General features: G+C 43.5%; 1 protein-coding gene across 1 annotated transcript in view; it reads right to left on the bottom strand.

The window, feature by feature from the left end:
• The window catches only part of NGEF (neuronal guanine nucleotide exchange factor), a 204,042-nt gene that overhangs the window by 148,023 nt on the left and 30,114 nt on the right, over positions 1–25,905 (bottom strand). The window contains exon 2 of the mRNA XM_077488480.1: positions 11,421–11,735. Within this exon, the coding sequence (XP_077344606.1) occupies positions 11,421–11,673 (253 nt within the window). The 5' untranslated portion in view covers positions 11,674–11,735. The remainder of the gene's footprint in view (positions 1–11,420; positions 11,736–25,905) is intronic.

The following is a 25,905-nucleotide window of genomic DNA, read 5'->3' as shown; positions in this document are numbered from 1 at the left end:
AACGGCTAAAGGTATGTATACTTATCTTTTCTTTACAGGACTAGATAGGTTAGTGTTAGATCATGGGTGTCTATAGATGCAGGGATTTTTGTTTTAGCATGGACTTGCACTTTAAGGAATCGTCGGGCCTGATCATACAGTGTGTCAATGAGAAGAGAAAAAACTCATTGTGCAGCATCCAATTAAAACATACTAGTTTAATAAAATAATCTACTTACAGCAGCCAAGTTATTACAGGCATTGGAAAACAAACATTCATCCCACACCCTCCACGGGCATCAAAACGTCACCGCTATTTCCTTGCCTGACGTACGTTTCGTCTGAGTAGATGTCTTCTGTTAGGCAGTAGGGCCTACTACTGCCTCACAGAAGACATTGATTCAGACGCAGTATATGGCAGGCAGGGCAAGGAAATAGCAGTAATGTCGTGATGCCCGTGGATGGTGTGGAGCGAATGTTTGTTTTCCAATGCCTGTTTTAACTTCACTGCTGTAAGTAGATTCTTTTATTAAACTACTATGTTTTAAATGGATGCTGCGCAATGAGTTTTTTCTCTTCTCATTGACACTGTATGATCGGGCCTGAGGGTTCCTTAAAACGGAGTTCCACCCAGAAATTGAACTTCTGCTTATCTGGTCCCCCAGCCCCCCCCCCCTCCGGTGTCACATTTGACACCTTTTAAGGAAGAGGAGCAGATATCTGTCTAATACAAGTATTTGCTCCCACTTCCGGCGAAAGATCGCTGCAGTATCCATGGTGATCTCCTCCATGTCTGGCCCCTCCTCCATCCCCACCACTGTCTTCTGGGAGACACACAGGTCCCACAAGACAGCAGGTACCAGTCAGAATGTGCAGAGTGACTCTTGCATGCGCAGTAGGGAAACAGGTTGTGAAGCCACACACATAGACATGCACACACACACATAGACATGTACACACACATATAGACATGTACATATGCACACACACACATACACACATAGACATGTACATGCACACACACACACACACAAACATGTACATAGACACACACATACACAGCCACACCCCACCCCCATATTTCACTTGTACAGCAGCCCTTACGTGTAAGGTGGTCTTCCTAGTCCCAGCTCTTGTTTCCACATGTAGCTCAGACAAAGCTAGAAGCTGCAGTCCAGAATACAGTATAGGCAGCACACACAAGGCGTGCACATGCAGGAAGTTGCCAGAGGTGGCAGCAAAGAGCCTGATGTGAGCTCTGTGACACAGAGCAGCAGCAGCTGCTGACTACAGAAGCATCCACAGAGCTCATCTGCACCCGCACCTGCCTGCTCCCAACCCTGCCAGGCAGCCGGGACCTTTGAGACGCCCAGGCCCCTTATGGTTTTCCTATCTTTGGCCGTTTGAATGGCTGGGCAGAGGTGACGTCACTCCTGTGCATGCACATGGGAGTCACATCGCAACAGCCTACGTAGCGGGTCATAAATGTGATCTGAGGCGTGCATTTGTGGCTCAGATTACATTACCCGCTGACAGGCAGGGAGGTTCCCCCCACCCCAAAGCACTTTGTCCCCATGTTGATTGAGGGCCCCCCCAGATCCCGACACTCCCCCTATGTGAATGAGTATGGGGTACCCATTCACCCAAAAAGTGTAAACAGTGGATAAATATAGTACACAAGTTTTTGACAATTGCTTAATCAAAAACTAAAAAATATGAAACAATGTCCCCTGATGTAGATCCATCATTAATCACGCTACACGCCTCACCCCCCAGAACCCAAAAATAACCCCCTCCAGCCTCGTCAAACTACTTGTGCCTCTGGCTGACATTTTTTGAATAGGTAATGAGCAGAATCACCTGATGTCCCAATCAATGATGTCTGAGGTAGTGAGGTTAACAAAATGCCATTCTAATTTTCCACAAAATTCAAAAGTTGCCAACAAGACAGTGGGATCAAAATCACCTGCTTGTACTAAGCAGCCATACAAGTTAGAACAAATGTAGAGTCCCCATAAACCTTTACTAGCCCAGGGTTCTCAAAGAACGTCTAATAAAGCCCCGTTGGTCTGGTGTGCAATTTAAGGAATGTGTATTTCTGAGGTTGTGGTATTGATCTATATTGATCTACAGCTTAAAGGAGAAGTCCAGCCTGAGCTCATTTGGCTGGGCTTCTCCTATGGGTCACAGGAGTGCAATTTGTTCCAGCAGAGAGCAGGCTGAAGTTTGCTCCCTGCTGATATCACACAGATCAATCCATCACGTCATCCCGACTCTGGAAGTCTGGATCCGCCAGGTGCCTGAGACGGCCAATCCCTGCCCCTCCACAGCTTAGCGCTCTAATGAGCATGGAGGAGCAAAGCAGGAGAGCTGCTGATTGACAGTCAGCAGCTCTCTGCTTGGGGAGCTGAGAGAACCGAGCCATCGTGGTGTTCAATCGCTCGGTTCTCAGTGCAGAGATGCCGGGAAACAGATGCAGCATCGGACCGTTGCTGCATCCACCTAGTTAAGTATAATGGGGGAAAAAAAAAAAAACCCATACTTCTCCTTTAACGTCACAGTTATTTTCATACATATTCTACAATTCCTGCTTTAATGGCGTTACCTTCTTAAAAAGTGGTTGCAGTCCTGCAGAAAATGCTTTAGATTGTCCCTTTTAGTTAGCATTAAAGGTAGTTTTGATGGACATTCCAAAACACTCCAACACACATACAACATATCAAGAGAATGTATCAAGAAAATGTTGATGTCTGGCCTATGACTGCAATGCATGGCCTTAATTCCCAAGAGCAATGTTGTGACTTCTCTTAACACGCTTAGAGAGTTTAAAACATTACATTGCACCATTCATACTAGCAGATTTACTTTAATATGTTTTCTATTGTCAGTTCTTCATTATTACATCTAGATACAAAAGCTTAAAATAGGCAGTCAGTCTGTGAAATAATGTTAATAATTGATTGAAAAGGAATGGAAATATAAGTCTGTTAATATTTGCTGGTAAAAGTACAGATGAATTGATACCTATGTTTGCGGTGCTGTTTCGTCAGTTAACTATCTACTTTTTATGCAAGTGCACAGATAAGGCTTAGATTCTTTCTTGATTTCACAGACAACCTTCTCTTCCCAAAGCTACTAAAAGGTACCATTTGAAGCTAATATATTCAGTAAATATAAGAGACCTCCAGAACACTTATATACTGCACAACCGTGATTAATCGTTAATTTACATTAATTCCATGAAAACATGGAGGCACTCCACTCTCTATCCTTGGGAGAAAGAAAACACAACAGACTGAATTACCACCTGCTGGTGAAATCTGGTATTACAGCATGTTAATAAAAAAAAAAAAAACGCTTACTGTATATCATATGAAAATAGCTTTATTCCCTTGTTCAAATTCTAGTTTGGTAACTAGTGTATTCAGAAATAGAAAAATGATCCTACTGCTAGTTACAAAATATATTGTACCTTTTGAACAGGTTATGATCATGCCAAATGATGGTCTTCATTTAAACAAAGCATTTACATTTTTTTTGGGAAATTCCTTTTAGATAATTGATTTAGTGCTGACTATACACTAATTGAAATCTGTGTAACAGTGTAGGGCCGGTACAAGGGGTGGGCAGAAGGGTCGGGTGCCCTGGGCGGAGTATTACATAAAGGGGAGGGGCGCACTGGAGCTGCGCTGTTCTGAAGTTGCCTCACTTACAGAAGTAACAGTAGTGTCATTACAATCCGGCAGAGCAGGAGTCTCCATAGCTGCTAAAGGGAGGAGACTGCTCTCTCTTTTTCCTCTAATAGCAACCTGTGAGCGGAAGAGAGGAGGACAGCCACTGTGTATAGAGCGCTGGGGAGTGAGGGTAAAGCGTCCTTCAGTTTGTTTCCCCAGAGGAGAGAAATGCAGCCTTTTGCTAATGACAAGAATAAAAAACAAAACTTGTGTGTGCAATCACTGTTCCTGCCCCCTCCCCGCATGTCAGGCTCCTGCTGACCTCTACAGTCAGCCTATGTGTGCCCTATGGAGGGACAAAGTTGCAGAGAACCGAATGGTCGCATTCCTAGAAGTTGATAGCAGCATGGAGGACCTGAGCTCAGCCACTGACCTCTATTGTTACTGAAAGGAGGGAGGAAACAGCTTCAATCTACAGCTGAATATTATGTGGGTTTTGGTATTGCAGTAGACTGATAGCATGTATTGTGGAAAGAGGGGGAGGTTGGAATGCATGGAGGGGGGTCTGACAGGTATGCATTACTCAGAGAAAAGGAAATACACTATTCCTGAAGAGCTTCTTCCTCTCAACAAATATTGGACTTTTATTACTAATTAAAGTAACAATAGCCAGGTTAAAGGAAACCTAACATGAAACAGGGAGGTTGGCATTGCTGTTTTTTTATCTGAAAATGCTAGTTGCTTGGTTGGCATACTGAATGCATTGTTCTGATTCAGTGGAGGTATACAGATTGGGGCATGTGAATTTTGGCATACTTTCCTGACATACATGTTTTAGGTCAGAATGTATAAGCCCTTGTACACACGGTCGGAGAATCCGTCGGAATGTGTCCTATCGGACCGTGTTGTCGGATGATCCGACTGTGTGTGGTATGCATCGGACTGATTCCGTCGGAATATCCGTCGGACCCAATTTTTTAACTTGTTGGAAATATTTTCCGACAAACTGGTCTGATTGGACATACTCCGATCATGTGTAGAGAATTTTGATCGGACCAAGTGCTACTCATACTCAGATCAAATTCCTACATCAAAGCTATTGGCTACTAGCCTGAACGTAGTCCCATCGTAACGAAATTACGTCATCACATTCTGAAAGATCGGATTTTTCGACAACTTTGTCCGACCGTGTGTATGCAACAGTTTCGGACAAGATCCGACAGACAAAATCCAATGGATTTGGTTGTCGAAATCTCCGACCGTGTGTACAGGGGCTTAAAGGAAGTGGGTCAGCATAACACCAACTAACTAGCATTCTCAAGTATGCTAGTGCTATAAGTAAAGTGTAATATGCCTTATTACAGGTGCTTAGGAGATATTATGTTGCCTCTTCTCTCCCTGTTTTAGTCTGGATTCACACTATTGCGATGATAGACATCACATGTGATTTGCACCACATTTCTGTGCAGATCACATGCAATGTCTTTGTGATGCAAATTCAACCATACACTTTGTGTGGCTGAATTTGCATCACATTTAGACCAAAATGGTGCTGGACCCTTTTTTGGTCCGCACTGTAATCGGATGGCATAGGTGTTCACACCCATGCCATCCAATTCTTGTACAATTTCACAGTACACACTACGATATGCAAACCAATCTGGGGGTGTCCTTAAATTCACATTGACACATGCAGCGGTTTGCAGTCGTCAGTGTGAACTGCTGACAACTTAGGTGCAATGCAGAAACCCGCACAGGAATTGCAGTTTCCCACATCACACCAGTGAGAACCCAGCCTGAACCTCTAAAAGTCTTCCCCACTGTACTGTAGGTACACAAATTGCAAATTGTTTTCGGGTGGCCAATTTACTTGCCAAATATCCCAGTTTAAATTCTCTTGTCCCTTGAAGTTTTATTCCTGTGCTGTGTCCCAATATCTCAGTGTGCAGTGCTGGTACTAATGCTGCCTAGCTATGCCCTATTGTTGTGTGCAAGTGACTCACATGCAGACTCTGTGTTTACATATAAATAACCAGCATTCATATGTAAATAGCGGCGACAATACTAAGTAAATAGCTGCGTCCGGCAGCATTGATATGTAAATAAAGGTGGCATTCCTATGTATATCATGCTCGCAGGTGATGTGCTGTAACCTCTAGCAACTAATCAGTGAGCCGTAACATGTGCTGTAACCTCTAGCAACTAGTCAGTAAGCAGTAATGATATGCTGTAACTGCTAGCAACCAATCGCAATTGCTACCTGATCTGATACAGAAAACTGATTTTAGGTCTAGCTGTTATTTATTGTATGTCTCAGAGTAGGTGGAGAGGGAAATTGCATGGGGGGGGGGGGGGGCAAGAAAATTTTTGCCCAGGGCCCAATCTATATTAAAGACGGCCCTGGATATGATTTCAGTGATATAGAGTTTTAGTACTTGATGAATGCACTCAGTTCTGTATAGAACATTGCTTTCTCTGTTTACACATGAAATGTGACAAAGGTTGTGTGGGAAAAGTCAGTGGGTGTTATTTACTAAAGTCAAATCCACTTTACACTGCAAGTGCACTTGGAAGTGCAGTCGCTCTAAATCTAAGGGGTAGATCTGAAATGAGGGGAAGCTCTGCTGACTATCATCCAATCATCTGCAAGCTAAAATGCTGTTTTTTAAATTTCTTGCATGTCCCCCTCGGATCTACAGCGACTTTACTTCCAAGTGCACTTGCAGTGGAAAGTGGATTTTCCTTTAGTAAATAACCCCCATGGTGTTACAAGGATGAACACATTGGGGGTTATTTACTAATGGAAAATCTACTTTGCACTGCAAGTGCACTTGGAAGTAAAGTCGCTGTAGATCTGAGGGGGACATGCAAGGAAAATAAAAAACAGCATTTTAGCTTGCACATGATTGGATGATAAAATCAGCAGAGCTTCACCTCATTTCAGATCTACCCCTTACATTTAGAGCGACTGCACTTCCAAGTGCACTTTCAGTGCAAAGTAGATTTGCCTTTCGTAAATAACCCCCACCATGCTATGAAGATGAAGCTAAACAGAATTAGATAAAATATCGACATGTCTACAATATGTCACTCTGCGCAGGGTCCTCTTCATCTTTAGAAAGCCCTAGAGCCAAATGCTGCTGTCGTCTATCTTATTTTAGAACAGTTATATCCTGTAAAGTACCATTGGTCCCAGATGTCCAATAAAAATGCTGCAGTGGGGGCACGCCTCTCACTGCAGTGTCATAGAAGAGGGCATGTATCTAAAAGACAAATGCTCCATTCCAGCCGAGCCCTCTTAAAGAGGGATTTGACTGAAAAAAAAAATATTAAAGCGGTCCTCCACCCTGAAGTGGAAGTTCCGCTCATCTGATCCCTCCCCCCCTCCGGTGCCACAATCAGCACCTTTCAGGGGGGGAGGGGGGTGCAGTTACCTGGATAATCCAGGTATCTGCACCCACTTCCGGGACAAGACCACCGCAGACCGCCGCAGACGCCCCGCCGCCCCCCCCATTGTTTTCTGGGAAACACACAGTTCCCAGGACACAGTGGGGACCAGCAGAGACGCGCAGCGCAACTCGTGCATGCGCAGTAGGGAACCGGGCAGTGAAGCCGCAATGCTTCACTTCCCGATTCCCTGACAGAGGATGGCGGCAGGGGCAGCAGAGAGATGAGCGATTGCTCGTCATCTGCCGCCAACATCGCTGGACCCTGGGACAGGTAAGTGTCAATTTATTAAAAGTCAGCAGCTGCAGTATTTGTATCTGCTGGATTTTAATATTTTTTTTTAAAGGTGCAGAACCACTTTAAAAGCCAGCAGCTATAAATACTACAGCTGCTGACTTTTAATAAATGGACACTCACCAATGTCGGCAGCCGAGGCCGATCGAACGTTTGGCTCTCGGCTGCTGCCGCCCCCATTCTAGGTGAGGGGATCAGGAAGTGAAGCGTTGTGGCTTCAGTTCCCTACTGCGCATGCGCGAGTCGCGCAGCGCAATAGGAATGCTCCGTGCTGTCTCTGGGACCCATGTGTGTCCCAGCAGACAGCACGCCGGGAGAGGGAACGACATAGACTCCAGTGGCAGTCTGCCCGGAGTGGGTGCAAATACCTGTCTTAGACAGGTATCTGCACCCCCCTCCCCCTTTAAAGGTGCCAACTGTGACACCGGAGGGGGGGAGGGTTTCCGATGATCGGAAGTTCCACTTTAGGGTGGAACCCCGCTTTAAGGAGGAAGTAAACTCTTCTAAAAAAACAAAAAGACAACCTGCAAGACAAATGCATAATGAGTTAGCATACTAACTCATTATGTATTACTTACGGTAACTCAGATTGAAGCCCCCGAAGCCATTGTTGTCTCCCCCTCCGGCCGCTGACATGTCATCCTGGAGTTACTTCCGGGTATCGCGGCTCCGGCGCTGTGATTGGCCAGAGCCGCAATGACGTCTTCCCTGCGCATGCATGCGGGAGATGCCAGTAACAGCACGCAGTCTGATGCAGCGGCACATTGGTGCCGTTGCGTCAGTTTGCTCTAGTGCGCATGTGTTGATGTCATCGGCACATGCAGGGGACAGGGGATATCTCCTAAACCGTGCAGGTTTAGGAGATATCCTGGTTAGCTACAGGTAAGCCTTAAAGAGGAAGTAAACCCTGATGGGTGTTACTTCTTCTTTGTCTCCTTGCAAAGGTAAAGCATAATGGGCTAATATGCATCGTATAGTAGCCCATTATGTGTCACTTACCTGACACAGGAGCCAGCGATGTCACCGCTGTTCCATGTAGTACGGAGCGTCCATCTTCTTCCGGGTATTGCTGCTCCAGCCACTCACAGCGCCGGAGCAGCGATGGTGTCACTCCGGCAAATGCGCACGGGAGCCGCCACTAGAGGCATATCACTGTTAGCAGCGGCATGTGCGTCTGCGCGCACTAACGGCGATAGTGCGCCTGCGCATCGCTGTCTACGGCGCATGCGCCGTAGACATTGGTGATGGTCTTTTAGTAAATATCTCCTAAACCGTGTAGGTTTAGATGATATTTCTTGGACCTATAGGTAAGCCTTAATCTAGGCTTACCCGTAGGTCAAAGTGGTTTGTAAGGGTTTACAACCACTTTAATATAGGCTTACCTGTAGCATAAAGTTTAAAAATGGGGTTTAAAACCACTTTAACTACAAGGAAAAAAACATGTATTTATGACTATAAGATTTATCCATAATCCCATGTTTTTCTCTCACAGTTAAGAGGAAGAATGAGAATCTGCTGCCTGCTGAAAAGGTACTGTTATAATCAAGATAAATCATATATTTATATGTTATAAGATAATAATTTATAATTTATCTATTTACTGTGAAATTACTGGTTTGAAGTTATAACTTCAAACTTTGGTAATTTGTCCGTTAAGCCACCTGCTTGAGTACAGATTTTGAAAATAGAGTAAATTACCTTAAAAACAATATATAATAATTATTTGTATATTACTTATGGTAAGTAACCCCTTGTCACCCAGGCCAGTTCCGACACTTCTCTCCTACACAACTTTTTATGTCACAAGGTGCGCATCAATTTTTTTAAATGTGTTTTTTTGGAGAAAAAAACGAATAAAAAAATAAAACTAACGTTAGCCCGATTTTTTTGTATAATGTGAAAGAGGATGTTATGCCGAGTAAATAGATACCTAACATGTCACACTTTAAAATTGTGCACACTTGTGGAATGGTGCCAAACTTCAGTACTTATAAATCTGCATAGGAGATTGTTTACATTTTTTACAGGTTACATGTTTAGAGTTACAGAGGCAGTCTAGTGCGAGAATTTTTGCTCTGGCTCTAATGATCACGGCATATATAACCAGCCACTGATCTCACAGCACGTCCCTGCTGTGTATGACCCCATTGGGAAGATTGCATGCAAACAAACAAACAACAATAAAAACATTGTCAGAAGTTCTAAACCTTTATTAAAAATATTTTTTTGTCTGCAGTTGGCCTATTCAGGGTTATGCAATGGTCATGGTTGGAAGGAGATATAAGGCTGAGCTGGGATCATACCTGTTAGGGATAGGGTATAGGTCAGGAGCAAACTGTAGGTGCACAATTCATTTTTACTCTTGTTTTTGGTGTAGAAAACTTGGTGAACACCCGCATTTGCAGAGAACTCAGCAGGATGTTCACCCGCTGAGCACCCCACAATGCACTGCTGACTGTACAGTGCGTTCTAAGCTCTGACTGGCTGAAGCAATGCATCTGACCGCTGGTCAGGTGCAGGGCTTTGCCCAATCAGGGCACAGTGAATAGCTGTTTATTAAGAAGTAGGCTGGAAATCCATTCGCTGTGATCTTAACAATGGATGAGTTACCAGCTGTCAACAGGCTTCCCTGTTGACAGCTAAATGAAAAAAAAAACATTGCTTGCAATAGGGCAATAGAAAAATGTGAAAACAAATTACATGGGGGTCCCCCCAATCCATACCAGGCCCTTTGGGTCTGGTATGGATTTTAAGGGGAACCCCATGCCAAAATAAAAAAAACAAAGAAACATCGGGCTTTCCCAAAATCCATACCAGACCCTTAGGACTGGTATGGATTTTGAGGTGAACCCCCTACACCAAATTTTCTTTTTTTTTTAAATGGTGTTGGGGCCCCCCAAAATTCATACCAGACCCTTATCCGAGCATGCAGCCTGGCAGACCAGGAAAGGGGGGGGGCGAGTGAGTGCCCCCCTCATGAACCATACCAGACCACATGTCCTCAACATGGGGGGGTGCTTTGGGGTACATGTGAATGAGTGTGGGGTGCTCATTCACTAAAAAAAAGCATCAAAGAGAAATAAAATCACACACAGTTTCTGACAATTTCTTTATTAAAAATAAAAAACAATGTTCCCTGATGTAGATCCATCGTCAATCACGACGCTCGCCGGACCCGAAAAAAAAGCTCCACCCACGACAAAGGCTAACAGCCAACTGCCTGCCCTGCCTGATGTTTAATAAAGGAATTGTCAAAAACTGTGGGAGGGGGCTGGGATCTGGGGGGCCCCCTTGTTAAAGGGGGACTTACAGATTCCGATAAGCCCCGACCCGCAGACCCTCACAACCCCAGCCCAGGGTTGTCGGGAAGAGGCCCATGCCCCCATCAATATGGGGACAAGGTGCTTTGGGTTGGGAGGGGGCAGAGCCCCCCCACCCTAAAGCACCCCTCCATGTTGAGGGCATGTGGCCTGGTATGGTTCAGGAAGGGAGTTGGTGCTTGCTCGCCCCCCCCCCCCCCCCCTTCCTGACTTGCTGGCCTGCATAAGGGTCTGGTATGGATTTTTTTTACTTTCTATAAGTCAGTTTTGCTGCAGCAGGTTCTATACACAGTACAGATGCGCCACTTTACAGGCAGACTAAGTGCACCCCCAAGGACTATATGTAAAGAAATTTTTCATTTTTATTGTTTCATTGTAAGCATCATTAAAATCTCTGCTCCTTTAAAAATGATCTTTTAAAAATACATGCCCCCCATACACTTTTTATGGCCAAAAACTTGCATATAAGCCTTCAAAATGGGGACTTTTGATTTCTCAAGTTCGGGTCCCATAGACTTTAATAGAGGTCATGGCTCAGGTCCAAACTTTTTGCATGTTCGGGAGTTCTGGTGCAAACTACTGAGCACAGCTTCCGTAGGTTCTCAGTCTAACATTTGGTTCCTAAAGTTACTGATACGACTTATACACCTGATAGAAGAAGATTGCATGATACCTTCACCCCAACATGCCTCAAGTGTTTACTCACCAGCACTCTGTGTCTGTATTTCCATGCCCTCCCTGCTAGAAAGTCTGTCCTTCCGATACTTTCTTGCTCTCATGGAGGTGTAAAAACGAGAGTGTCTGCGGATAGGGATGTATCGAGGCTGCCCACACTCTTCCATGGCATCTTCATCCGCCTCATTCTCCTCTATGGTCTGCGGTTTCATTCCAAACACCTGTGGTGAAGTGCATGTATCAACTCCCATGATGCCTTCTTTTTCTCTGGTAAAGCGTCTCATATCTTCACGCCACCTCAAAATGCAAGAATCTTGTGACCTGATTTCATTTCATTTTACCATCACTAAGAGTAAGAAAGAAAAAAAAAACATTGGTGAGAATGTGAACAAGCCAAAAAAATGGCTAAAAATGTAAGATGGTGACCAGCTAACATAAAGATAGCTTTATAAATAAATACTGTATGTATTTTTCATCCCCCCCACCCCAGCTAAGCCTATTCAGCCACATGTGTCTGCTCTCATCTACTTGACCTAAAAAGCCACCCTTGCAGTTGGGACCCCTGCACTGCAACGGTTAAATGCTTATTTAGTCTCTGAGCAGAGGAATTAAGAGAAAATACTTACCTTAATCTTTGCTCCAGCACTACCATCGGTCCCCTACAGCTCCTCTGTAAGCTGCAATCAGCTCCAGTTGTGCTCCAGCCTCCTAAATGTACAATACAGGGTTAATACCCTTTTCTATACATGATGATACCAAGGTTTAGCCGACAGGGGATTTTGGAGAGTGCCAGAGCTGGATGGAGCAGGTAATAGGGAAAGGTTCAAACCCTGGTCTTCCCGATGCCCATTAGGGAGACTTCACTTCCTGTCCTAGAGAGACATGACAGAAAGTAAGTGGAAATCTCCCCAATTTGAGAAGAAATCCCCTTTTAGAACGGGTGTCCACTTTGAAAGAATTTCTCTTGCCTATGTCTGACATGGGTAACATTTTGAATTTCCAGTTACTGCCTCAGTAATAGTGGTCACCAGTAAAAATAAACAATGTCAAATAAGTTTGCTTACAGATATACTTTATAATATATAATATATGATATATAAAAGACATGTGGGACCTCTCATGATGAAAAACACTGGAAATAACATCAGTGAACCCTTGGATTGTCGGTAGATGTCCTGTGGTTCCCCAATAAAGACAGGTTAATCCCATATCATACACAAGCATTAAACAAGGAGGAGCCTTCATCACTTGCGCTGAAAGACTGGGAAGCAGAAGGAAATGCACTCACAAACTCAACTTCCAAAACAAAAAAAAAAAGGAAAATATAATATGCCAATTCAGCAACTTATTACAGCCAATCAGAAATAATTTTCTTGGTCCAGCTTCTCAGCCAGAAGCGCATGCATCAATAGGTCAACAAAACATGGGTAATGTGTAGTTGTTCCACTGATATGGATATATTTCCCACATTCCAGCACAAAATGTTGATGAACCCAATTGCTATCATGTGAGCTATGTGCCATTTTGTCACTAAATGTTAATTATCTTTTAAAATCTTTTTTCCCAAAATAAAAATGTTACAAAATAATAAAAATTGTTAGCCAGAGTGCGCCTTTAATTTTATAAACACTTTTGTAAGTCCATTTAAATTTACTAGTACATCCAGCACTTCCCTCTCCACAGGTTGAAAGCACCCACCCCCTTCCCTGACTCACTCGTCCCCACCCCCTTCCCTGACCATGCTGGGCTTTTTGCTCAGATAAGGGTCTGGTATGGATTTTGGGGGGACCCCAACGCCATTTTTTCTGTGTGGGGGGTTCCCCTGAAAATCCATACCAGACCAAACCTGGTTTTCTCCCCGAGTGGGAACCCTTTTTTTTTACATTGTGCATGGAGTTCCCCCTAAAGAATCATACCAGACACTGCCTGGTATTGTCGGAGATCAAAGTCTGATCCCTGTTCATTGAAGTCGGATGGATGTCGGACTTCAAGTCGCAGGGCAAAGTCGGATCCCAAGTGTTACGACTGTCGTGCCGTACCAGTGTAAACCCAGCCTTATTGTCAAAGCTTAATTGAACAAGCATAAGTTAGAAATGTATTGGTTACTATGCACAGCTGCACAAGATTCTGTGTGCATACAGTTCTCCCCCTCTGTGTCTTTAAAGTGGAGCTCCACCCTAAAGTGTAACTTCTGCTTATCGGATCCCCCCCTCTCTGGTGCCACAAACGCCACCTTTCGGGGGGGGGGGGTGCAGATACCTGAATAATACAGGTATCTTCACCCACTTCCGGGAATAGATATCCGCAGAATCTGCGGGTATCTACACCACTTCCTGTCGCTCCCCCCCCCCCCCCCCCCGTCTGCTGGGAAACACACGGGTCCCAGAGACAGCAGGGACTATCCATATTGCACAACGCGACTCGTGCATTCGCAGTAGGGAACCCTGAGCATGCGCAGAGTTCTGTATGATTCCCATACCGAAGATGGCGGAGGCAGTACCTGAGAGCCAAGCGACAGATCGGCTTCGGGTGCCGACATCGCGGGCACCCTGGACAGGTAAGTGTCCATATTTTAAAAGTCAGCAGCTGCAGTATTTGTAGCTGCTGACTTAAAGAAAAAAAAATTGACGGAACTCCCGCTTTAAAGTAAATTTATAATAACAGTTTTATAGTTCAAAGACTTTGAAAAAGTCAGAAATAACATAACTATGATGAAATATTTTGCAATCATTTAAAATCACTAAAAGAGAGCTGTGATGTAAGCTGCAAAGATTGCTTTGATATTGTTGAGTTCTATTCATATTTTATACTGTAAATGAACACTGGTAGACTTTGGTATTCATACTAGTTTTATACTTCTATTTAAGGGACTGCAGACATTTATTATAACCAGTACATTTTTGATCTAATGAAGCTGTTATTTCAAACAAGACAGGCTGTATGAAATACATCTTTCCTGAATGCAATCTTGTCTAGATCTGTTAAATATTTGTAAAGACCTTCATTAAATTTAACATGGCAAGCACATCCAATAAAACTCATCAGTCAGCACTAGGAACATTTCAGATTGTTCCTCTGAGCTTTTGTACTATATTTACTTTACTTGTATTATTGTTTTTACAACTTAAAAAGAGAACTGCAACTACAATTCAAATGTAATTGTTAAAGGGCTGCTATTTAGTTAAATCATACGTTAGCTGCTTATATCTATATACAGGCCAGGGAAGGTATTTAAATTTCTTCCATTATGGTGGCCAGTGCTGTCCCTTCTGCCAGCTACATAGTATGTGAGATTACTGATGTCCTGCCTTGCTTGTTCGGAATTATCCAGATTGTCTGAATTTGCCCCTGTCTCCAGCAACACCCCCCCCCCCCCCATTGCCAAGTCTGTTTATTTCTGTTATCCACATTCTGCCGCCTGCCTTGACCTCCGAATATTGCATGCCACCATCCTCCATCTTTGTCAGGACACTGACTATAGTCTTTCCTGCCACCTGCCTTGATAGTTGCTCTGATTCTAACCTTCCACTATATCATTTTATTGCCTCCTCAGTGTAGCCATCTTGTTCCTGCAACCCCTTGGTGGAAATACTAATGGCTGGCCACTACCTGGTGTCATCTTGCAGCAAAGTAGCCAAGGGGCTACTAGGGTCACTGACCCATCACTGCTTTCATGGTGCTCTGGTGAAAACCAAGCTGTTACTTAGACTTCGCACTTTGGAGAGCCAGCATCACCTGCCAGAGGTGTCAATCCAAACAAGAGTTTTGCCTGTTAGAACAACTTGAGATGAATTCCAGGTATGGATATTTTATACATAGTTACACTGGACCAGCTTGGACCAGTGTAACAATAGATATGTCATACCTGGCCAATTCCACTGGAAGCTGGAAATCAGTGAAGAAGGCACCACAGCTCTTTTGGTCTTCACTTGCTTCAAGGTCCCACATTGATTGACTGGCATGATGTTCCAGCCCTGCCCCCCCCCCCCCAAGTGTAGTACCTTTTAGTGTGCTAGAAGTTAAGTGCAGGTAGATTTATTGACTTATGGTAAGTGTGAGTCTAGAATCTGGGTCAGGGTTTACTGCAGGTCCGGCTGAATGACACACAGAGGCAGGTTTCCGGTGCCTCCCTCTAGTTCTGGAAGTTGGAAGTTTGAAGAAACTTCTAGAAGTTAGAGGGCGAAGGCCAGGAGTGTTGATCTGAAGACTTAGGGGAATGTGACCAATCTCCAGGCACTAGGCCTGGAAGGGTGGCTGAGCCAGCCTTTAAATATGGATGAGTCATGCCACCAAGGGAGTCAGGTGGAAGATAGAATGCTGAGGAGACTGTCGGTGGCGTAGGAGGGGTCTTCTAGGTCTAGGGGAGACACCAGCTCCAGGCTGGGCTTGGGCTGGCTCAGGATCCATTCAGTATGTATATGTGATTCATGGCATGCTATCTTTTTGGAAGGTATTTGCTGTTTTCATGTGCTACACAACTGTGTGTTTTTCTTTTGCTTAGTGTTCCACTTAGGCACAGACCACACCTTACCGGTCTGCCAGCGAGCTATATATTCCTCTCTCTGGGTGAATTGTTACCCACTTCTTTTAAACTAAAGGATACACTCCTGCATGCAGTAATATCTGTAATGGGCTTTTGCTACTAAATCCAATAAGGACTGTGTGTATATACCCAGATGATGTCTTAGCAGATGAAACATGTCGGGTTCAAGCTCTATCCAGACAATGACATTCTACGTGTCTTTCTTCTGTTGGATTTCGTAACAGGCTTTTTAACTTTGGATATGATGCAAGTGTTCTACCTTTTCCAATAAAACGAAAAGTTACAGTTTTACACTATATGGAGGCTTTTTTATGTTTTTATGGTCTATTGGAACGTACAATATAACTAGGTGGCGATTCAGTCATGAGGCTGTGATGTGAGACCCTCAGAGCAATCTTCCCACAACTACTATCTGGATTACACATGCTTTGTTGACTCAGTACCATGGTAACTGGGACTTTCTGCTAAGTGCAATACCCATTTTTGGTGGTGGATGTTCACTTATGGGTGATATATATGGATTTTCATCACTGCCATCCATAATCATTTTGATTGAATTGGGACTTCTTCGTTTTGGACAAATATTAACTAAACTTTTTAAACATGTTATCATTCGCACATTGCACTTTATTGTTTATATGAGATATGGTTTTGTGAGACCATCACTGTTTTTTCACATATTGTTTTTTTCAGCGCTGCACTTTTAGTATATAAATTTGTATACAGTAAGTAAAACAGTCCAGGATCTTTTGTACAGAGGAAGGAAGTTGTCCCCTGTTGTTGTTCTTGATTCAAGTTGGGCATCCTATAATTCTTTCACCCATACAAGTTGTTACCGCTAATAAAACATAAAGACAAAAACAAGGGACTGACTTCTTGTGTTTGGATGCAAGTGGGAAATGCATTTTGTCTGGCTGTGCAGGCGTAGAAGAGCCATTTACAAGCATCCACTATGTAGGTAGTGCTACAAAAGCATTTTCTGAATGGGGCTTGTGCCAAGCAGTGAACATTCTATGTCCATAATAGGGCAACCACTCAGCAAACCCTGTATAGTCCTATCGTACGCCGTGTACACGCGGTCGGAAATTTGTCCAGCAAAAGACCGATGACAGCTTTTGGTCAGAAAATGCGATTGTGTGTATGCTCCATCGGACTTTTGCTAGCCAGATTTCGGCTAGCAAAAGATTGGGAGGATGTTCTCAATTTTTCAGCTGGAAAAAGTTCCTATCCGAAAATGTGTTCGTGTGTATGCAATTCTGATGCGCAAAAACTCACGCATGCTCAGATTCCGTCGTACATGTTGTACTTCACCGCGTTGTTGACGCTTGGAATTTGGTGTGATCGTGTGTGTGCAAGACAGCTTGAGTGAAATCTCGTCGGAATTCCGTTGGGAAAACCATCAGAGCCTTTTCCGACCAAAATACCAATCAAGTGCACAGCCCACACCTTCTTCCAGCTCTCCCTTCCTTTCTGCTGCCATCTGTACTCCTGGTGGCAAAACAGAATTCTGGCTCTGTGTCCTACCAAACAATGATGTTATTAGTTGCTAAGGACATGTTGGGTATATAGCTTTCTGGGTTGCCTACAGGGGTACAGATAGCAGCAGAGAGGAGGAGAGTGCTGGGAGGTGGTGCGGGCTGTGCACTCTCCCTACTGTCTGTATACAGGAGATAGCAGAGAGAAGATTGGCTGTACACGGTTTGATTACAACCCACTATTCTCCTCCAAACACTACTCATGTCCCGGCAACAAAAATTGTGGGGGGGGGGGGGGGGGTGGTAATCAAACCCTGTACAGCTCCTATAGCATTCTGTGTTATCTCCTGTATAGGACAGACAAGAGGGAGAGGAGCTGGAATGTGGGGAGTATGTTGAGAGGGGGGATTTGGGGGGTTGGGGGATTTATGCTAGGCGAGAGGATTTGTGGGGGGGGGTAGTTGTGCCAGCACAGGGGTCTCCAAACTTTCTAAACAAGGGGCCAGGCCAGTTTACTGTCCTTCAGACTTTAAGGGGGCCGGACTGTGGCCATGGGAGTAGAAAATGCCTCAGTGTCATTGGGTGTAAACAATGTCTCAGTGTTAGTCAGTGGGGGTATAAAAATTACATATTGCCATATTGGTAATAGTAAAAGGCATAGTGTCCCATAATTGGTAATAGTGAAAGGAATAGTACCCCATCATTGAGGTCAGTGGACGGTGTAGTGTCCCATTGTGGGGGTCAGTGGGCGGAATATTGCCCCCTTGTTTGGTGTCAGTGGAAGAAAAAGTGCTGCATTGCTGGTGCCTCATCATTGCTATCAGTGGGAGGAGTAATGCCTTATATCAATAGATGAGAAAGTGCCCCAGGGGCCTGATAAAGGCAAACAAAGCGGCACCGTTTGGATACCACTGTGCTAGCAGGTTTAATGGGGGGGGGGGGGGTTTCTTCTATCACACAAAATGTGCTGCCTTTGCAGATGTTCACAGGTACTATTATTTTTTAATGGCACCCCCACACATCTATTCATTTAGTGTGTGTTTGCACTTGCTGCATGCTATCACAGTACCATCCATTTTGGTGTGGTGCAATTTTAAAAATCATGCCGACACCTTTTTGCATTTTTGTTTCACATGCAAAGAGCTGCCCATTAAAGAACGTGCAAAAAAGCATGTGCACTCAGAAGCACCTCCTGGTGGTTGGACAGATGAGAAGGGGGGGGTACAGTGGTGGGGCAGATGCGCAGGGGGTATAGTGGTGGGACAGATGAGCAGGGGGGTAGTCTGTCCAGTACAAATCTGTCCAGTACAAAGCCTAACCCATGGTCCACTCATCTCCCTGACATTACCGAAAGCTACAATGTAGGCATGGCCAAAAGTTTTGAGAATGACACAAATATTCATTTTCACAAAGTCTGCTGCCTCAGTTTTTATGATGGCAATTTGCATATACTCCAGAATGTTATGAAGAGTGATCAGATTAATTGCAATTAATTGCAGCCCCTCTTTGCCATGAAAATGAACCTAATCCCCAAAAAAACATTTCCACTGCATTTGTGAAGAAGGCTCCCATGAAAGTCCAGCAAGCGCTAGGACTGTCTCTACAGTTTACTCAGCTGCTGTATCGGAGCATCACCAGTGCAGAACTTGCTCAGATATGGCAGCAGGCGGGTGGGAGTACATTTGCACGCACAGTAATGTTAAGACCTTTGGAGGATGACCTGGTGTCAAGAACAGCAACAAATAAGCCACTTCTCCTAAGGAAAAACATCAAGGACAGACTGATATTCTGCAAAAAGTACAGGGATCATTTTTTCTGATGAATCCTCTTTCCAATTGTTTGAGGCATCCAGAAAAAACCTTGTCCGGAGAAGAAAAGGTGAGCGCTACCATCAGTCCTGTGTCATGCCAACAGTAAAACATCCTGAGACCATTCATGTGTGGGGTTGCTTCTCAGCCAGGGGAGAGGACTCACTCACAATTTTGCCTAAGAACACAGCCATATATAAAGAATGGTACAAAAACATCCTCTGAGATCCACATCTCCCAACCATCCAAGGACAGTTTGGTGACTAACAATGCCTTTTCCAGCATGATGGAGCATCTTGCCATAAGGAAAAAGTGATAACTAAGTGGCTTGGGGAACAAAACATCAAACATTCGGGTCCATGGTCAGTAAACTGCCCAGACCTTAATCCCATTGAAAACTTGTAGTCAATCCTCAAGGGGTGGGTGAACAAAAAAAAACGCACAAATTCTGACAAACTACAAGCAATGATTATGCAAGAATGGTCAGTCAGGATGTGGCCCAGAAGTTGTGATTGACAGCATGCCAGGGTAAATTGCAGAGGTCTTCAATTAGGGTCAATACTGCAAATATTGACTTTTTGCGCAAACTTTATGTAATTGTCAAAATAAGCCTTTGACACTTATGACATGCTTGTAATTATACTTCAGTATACCATAGTAAGATCTGAAAAAAGATCTAAAAACACTGAAGCAGCAGACTTTGTAAAATTAATATGTGTGTCATTTTTAAAATGTTTGGCTACGGCTGTATTTCCAGTAAGACAACAGTTTTCGGGAGAAGATTACCTGGACAATACATTCTTCCTCCTCTTGTTTAAACCATGCAGCGGGTATATAAACCTCCTTGCTTCTGAAGTTGAGGAGTTTGAGCTTGATCACACTGAGGCCTATCAGACGTTTCAAGGTGCAGGAATTGGGGTATGATGTCTCAAGTGCACAAATTGGGGTGATCTGAGGTGTGAAGGTGCATCAATTGGACTCATCTGAGGTGTGAAGGTGCAGGATTTGGGCTGATCTGAGGTGTAAAGGTGCAGGAATTGGGACTGATTTGAGATGTGAAAGTGCAGGAATTGGGGTAATCTGAGGTATGAAGGTGCAGTAATTGGGGTGATTTAAGGTGTGATGATGCAGGAATTGGACTACTCTGAGGTGCAAATGTGCAGGAACTGGGAGCAATCTGAGGCATGAAGATGAAAGAATTGGGGTGATCTGAGATGTAAAGATGCAGGCAATGGGGTCACTCCAAGCTCTAAATATACACATTTAGTGTGTGAACCACTAAATATGATAACGAATGCATTTGACTGTTAGTGCAATTATGAATGCAAGTGAAAAATTTAAAACACAGCATGCAAGTGTGGTGCACTATTGTTCACTGGCATGCTGGTTGTCAAGTGCATGTAAAAATGTCACTTGATGTGGGAAAGGTTGTTGACCTCAGTTCTAATGTTAATAGCTATGTATGATGCATGTAATATTTTTTTCAATAAACAACTATCAGCACTATAGGCTGCCATCCAGTGGTTAACTATGATCCATTCAGATTAGAACAACCTATGGTTAAATTTAGAATTGACTTTGTACTGTAGCTTCAGGTCCCAGAGTACATCAGCTATTTACTATCTTCTTAGATTTCTATGCTGAAGAGGTCATCTGTAATATTTAGAACAGATCTATTTTAGAACCCTTACGTAATCATAGATTTGTGGATAGGTTGTGGTTTGGGGCATCATTTCCATGATACAGTAAACTGATCCTTGTTGAATTATCTTATAAATACACTGAGCAAAATTATAAACGCAACACTTTTATGTTTGCCCCTATTTATCATGAGCTGAACTGAAAGATCTACAACTTTTTCTATGTACACAAAAGGCCATTTTCTCTCAAATATTGTTCACAAATCTGTCTAAATCTGTATTAGTGAGCACTTCTCCTTTGCCGAGATAATCCATCCACTTCACAGGTGTGGCATATAAAGATGCTGATTAGACAGCATGATTAATGCACAGGTGTGCCTTAGGCCGCGTACACACGGGCGGACTGTCTGGCCAACTAAGTCCGTCAGACAATCCGACAGACAGTCCGTCCTACTTTTGAATGAACGGACTTGACCACACACGATGAACAGACAGTCCGCTGAAAGCTTGCGCGATGACGTGTACAGCACGTACGACGGGACTAGAAATACGACGTCCAATACACTACAATGCAACCTTCGGCCGTGTAAATCCTTTCTGAGCATGCGCCATACTTAGTCCGTCCAACTTGCCTACACACGAGCGGACTGTCCGCTGAAACCAAAGTTGGACGGACAATATTACGGAAATTCCGAAAGACTTAGTCCGCCAAACTGTCCGCTGAAAAAGTCAGCTGAAGCCCACACACGAGCGGACTGTCCGCTGAAACACGTTTCAGCGGACCAAGTCCGTCAGACAGTCCGCCCGTGTGTACGCGGCCTTAGGCTGGCCACAATAAAAGGCCACTCTAAAAGGTGCAATTTTTCTGTATCGGGGAGTTTCGGGGGGTCCAAAAAACCATCAGTATCTGGTGTGACCACCATTTGCCTCACGTAGTGCGGGAAATCTACTTTGCATAAAGTTGATCAGGTTGTTGATTGTGGCCTGTGGAATGTTGGTCCATTCCTCTTCAATGGCGGTGCGAAGTTGCTGGATATTGGCAGAAACTGGAACACGCTGTCGTATAAGCCGATCCAGAACATTCCAAACATGCGCAATAGGTGACCAGTGAGTATGCCGGCCATGCAAGAACTGGGTTGTTTACAGCTTCCAGGAATTGTCTACAGATCTTTGCAACATGGGGCTGTGCATTATCATTCTGCAACATGAGGTGATGGTCGTGGATGAATGGTACAACAATGGGCCTCAGGATGTCATCACGGTATCTCTGTGCATTTAAAATGTAATTGAAATGGATATGTTATAGATAGGCAACTCCTATCCTAATATTGATTAGTGGTTCCAAATTAATAATAACTACTGCAGTAGGGAACAGACACAAAAGATACGCTCAGCATCTTTCCAAATAACCGTTCTCCTTTATTATGACGCATTTGAAGGTTTTTATACACATGATTACGTAGGTATCACATTAATATTACAATTGTACGTTTATGGTAACAAGGGGCGTTACATAGGCAGGCTAATTCTAATCAGGACTCGAAAGAATGCAAAACATTATTAGTGCCGTGTGCACAGTGAGGGCATTGTGCAATACATATAAAATAGAATACAATTATATACAGAACCTACAAATTTCCATTGCACCATCAATAAAATGCACCTGTGTTTGTTGTTCATAGCATATGCCTGCCCATACCATAAACCCACCGCCACCATAGGCCACTCGATCCACAACGTTGACATCAACAAACCGCTCATCACACAATGCCATACATGCTGTCTGCTATCTGCCCTGTACAGTGAAAACCAGGAATCATCTGTGAAGAGAACACATCTCCAAAGTGCCAGATGTCATTGAATGTGAGCATTTGCCCACTCAAGTCGGTTATGACGATGAACTGCAGTAAGGTCGAGATCCTGATGAGGATGATGAGCATGCAGATGAGCTTCCCTGAGACGGTTTCTGACAGTTTTTGCATAAATTCATTGGTTATGCAAACTGATTGTTGCAGCACTGTCCGGGTGGCTGGTCTCAGACGATCTTGGAGGTGAAGATGCTGAATGTGGAGGTCCGGGACTGGTGTGGTTACACGTGGTCTGTGGTTGTGAGGCCAGTTGGATGTACTGCCAAATTCTCTGAAACGCCTTTGGAGACGGCTTATGGTAGAGAAATTAACATTCAATTCAAGGGCAACAGCTCTGGTGGACCATTCCTGCAGTCAGCATGCCAATTGCTCCCTCAAAACTTGCAACATCTGTGGCATTGTGCTGTGTGATAAAACTGCACATTTTAGAGTGGCCTTTTATTGGGGCCAGCCTAAGGTACACCTGTGCAATAATCATGCTGTCTAATCAGCATCTTGATATGCCACACCTGTGAGGTGGATGGATTATCTCGGCAAAGGAGAAGTGTTCACTAACACAGATTTAGACAGATTTGTGAACAATGTTTGAGAGAAATAGGACTTTTTGTGTACATAGAAAAAGTCACAGATCTTTCAGCTGATGATAAATAGGGACAACACAAAATTGTTGCGTTTATAATTTTGCTCAGTGTAGTAATAAAAGTTTTAGATTATTTTTTACACTAAAAACAGTATGCAGAATATGCAGAAGCCTCAACCTGTAAAATATAATATGGTAAACACCATAGATTGCACATGTTAGAGGAAGGACATCTGGTTACAAAGGATGGGGAGATGGCGAAGGTATTGCATTTATTCCTCTTCTCAGTCTTCACAATGGAATCAGGTAACCAAAACTGCAGTGTTTATCCTCATGACACATCACAGCAAGCACCTCCGTGGTTAACAGAGGACAGAATTAAAATTTGGATTGTAAAACTTAACATTAATAAATCATTGGGACCAGATGGCTTGCACCTGAGGGTACTTAGGGAACTCAGTCAAGTAATTGCCAGACCATTGTTTCTAATTTTGACTAACAGCCTACTAACTGGAATGGTATCAGCTGATTGGAGAAAAGCCAATGTAGCACCAATATTTAAAAAAGGGCCCAAAATACATCCCTGGGAATTACAGAACAGTTAGCCTAACATCAATAGTATGCAAGCTCTTGGAGGGGATTATAAGAGACTATATACATGATTTTAGTAATGACAACAGTATCATTAGCAGTAATCAGCATGGATTCATGAATAATTATTCTTGCCAAGCCAATCTATTAATCTTCTATGAGGAGGTGAGTTGCCATCTAGATAAAGGAAGGCCCAAGGATGTGGTGTATCTGGATTTTGCAAAAGCACAGTTCCCCATAAATATTTACGGTAGAAAAAAAAAAGGTTCATTGGCATGGACCATAGGGTGAGTGCATGGATTGAAAACCGGCTACAAGGGTGAGTTCACGCGATAAATGGCGAGTACTCAGAATGGTCAGGGGAGGGTAGTGGGGTCCCCTAGGATTCTGTGCTGGGGTCAATCCTATTTCATTTTTTCATAAACGACCTGGAGGGTGGGGTACACAGTTCAATCTCTGTATTTGCAGACAATACTAAGCTAAGCAGGGCAATCATTTTTCTGTAGGATGTGGAAACCTTGCAAAAAGATCTGAACAAATTAATGGTGGGTAACTATCTGGCAAATGAGGTTCAATGTAGAAAAATGTAAAATAATGCATTTGGGTGGCAAAAATATGAATGCAATCTATACACTGGGGGGAGAACCTCTGGGGGAATCTAGGATGGAAAAGGACCTGGGGGAATCTAGGATGGATGATAGGCTCAGCAATGGCATGCAATGCCAAGCTGCTGCTAACAAAGCAAACAGAATATTGGCATGCATTAAAAAGGGGATTAACTCCAGAGATAAAACGATAATTCTCCCGCTCTACAAGACTCTGGTCTGGCCGCACCTAGAGTATGCTGTGCAGTTCTGGGCACCAGTCCTCAGGAAGGATATACTGGAAATGGAGCGAGTGCAGAGAAGGGCAACAAAGCTAATAAAGGGTCTGGAGGATATTAGTTATGAGGAAAGGTTGCGAGCACTGAACTTATTCTCTCTGAAGAAGAGATGCTTGAGAGCGGATATGATTTAAATTTACAAATACCATACTGGTGACCCCACAATAGGGATAAAACTTTTATGCGGAAGGGAGTTTAACAAGACGCGTGGCGACTCATTAAAATTAGAAGAAAATAGGTTTAACCTTAAACTATGTAGAGGGTTCTTTACTGCAAGAGTGACAAGGATGTGGAATTCCCTTCCACAGGCAGTGGTCTCAGCAGGGAGCATCGATAGTTTCAAAAATCTATTAGATAAACACCTGAACAACCGCCACACACAGGAATATACAATGTAATACTGACATATAATCACACACATAGGTTGAACATGATGGACTTGTGTCTTTTTTTTCAACCTGTAACTATGAGGTTAAAGAGTTAGCTCACCTTTACCAAAAAAACATGCCTCTCAACTTTTTGAGAGAACCAGGGACACCTATTGGCAAAAGTATGTAGGCATAGGACACACCTACTGCCACAGCCCCCTAATGGAAAATTATACAAAATAATTGTTAGTTAAACCTACAAGTGATTTTTTTTTACCACTACTATTCCTTTATAGTGGCTTTTGAAGTTTACAAATGCAGCAAGTTAAAAATTAGATGAAAGGTTTTAACACTATGAAAAACTTTTAAAATGATAAAAATGCATTTTAAATACAACTAGATAGATCAGACCAAAATGAGGGACAAATGAGGAGGAAAGAGGGACAGATGGACTTTGTTCCAAATCAGTGACAGTCCCTCGAAATCAGTGACAGTCCCTCGAAATCAGGGACAGTTCCTCAAAATCAGGGTTAGTTTGGCGCTATGAAAGAAAACTGCTCATGCATGTAAGAGGTGTTTATAGATATGATTTGACCACAATTGAATAATACCCTTGCTATAGATGTAGTACATTTGTATACCTCATGAAGCCTGACTAAAAAACTCTCAGAGATCCCAACTGTCTTGTTTCCAAGCTGTTACTGCTCACCTCCACCATCACAGAAGTGAGCCCTCAAACCCTGAGCTACTGAATCAGGGG

Source organism: Lithobates pipiens, unplaced genomic scaffold, assembly GCF_037356315.1.
Source record: "Lithobates pipiens isolate NorthernLeopardFrog02 unplaced genomic scaffold, aLitPip1_a1.2 Scaffold_18, whole genome shotgun sequence".
NCBI classification, from domain to species: Eukaryota; Metazoa; Chordata; class Amphibia; order Anura; family Ranidae; genus Lithobates; species Lithobates pipiens.
Note: the sequence above shows the minus strand (reverse complement) of the source record. Positions and strands in the feature narration are given on the sequence as shown.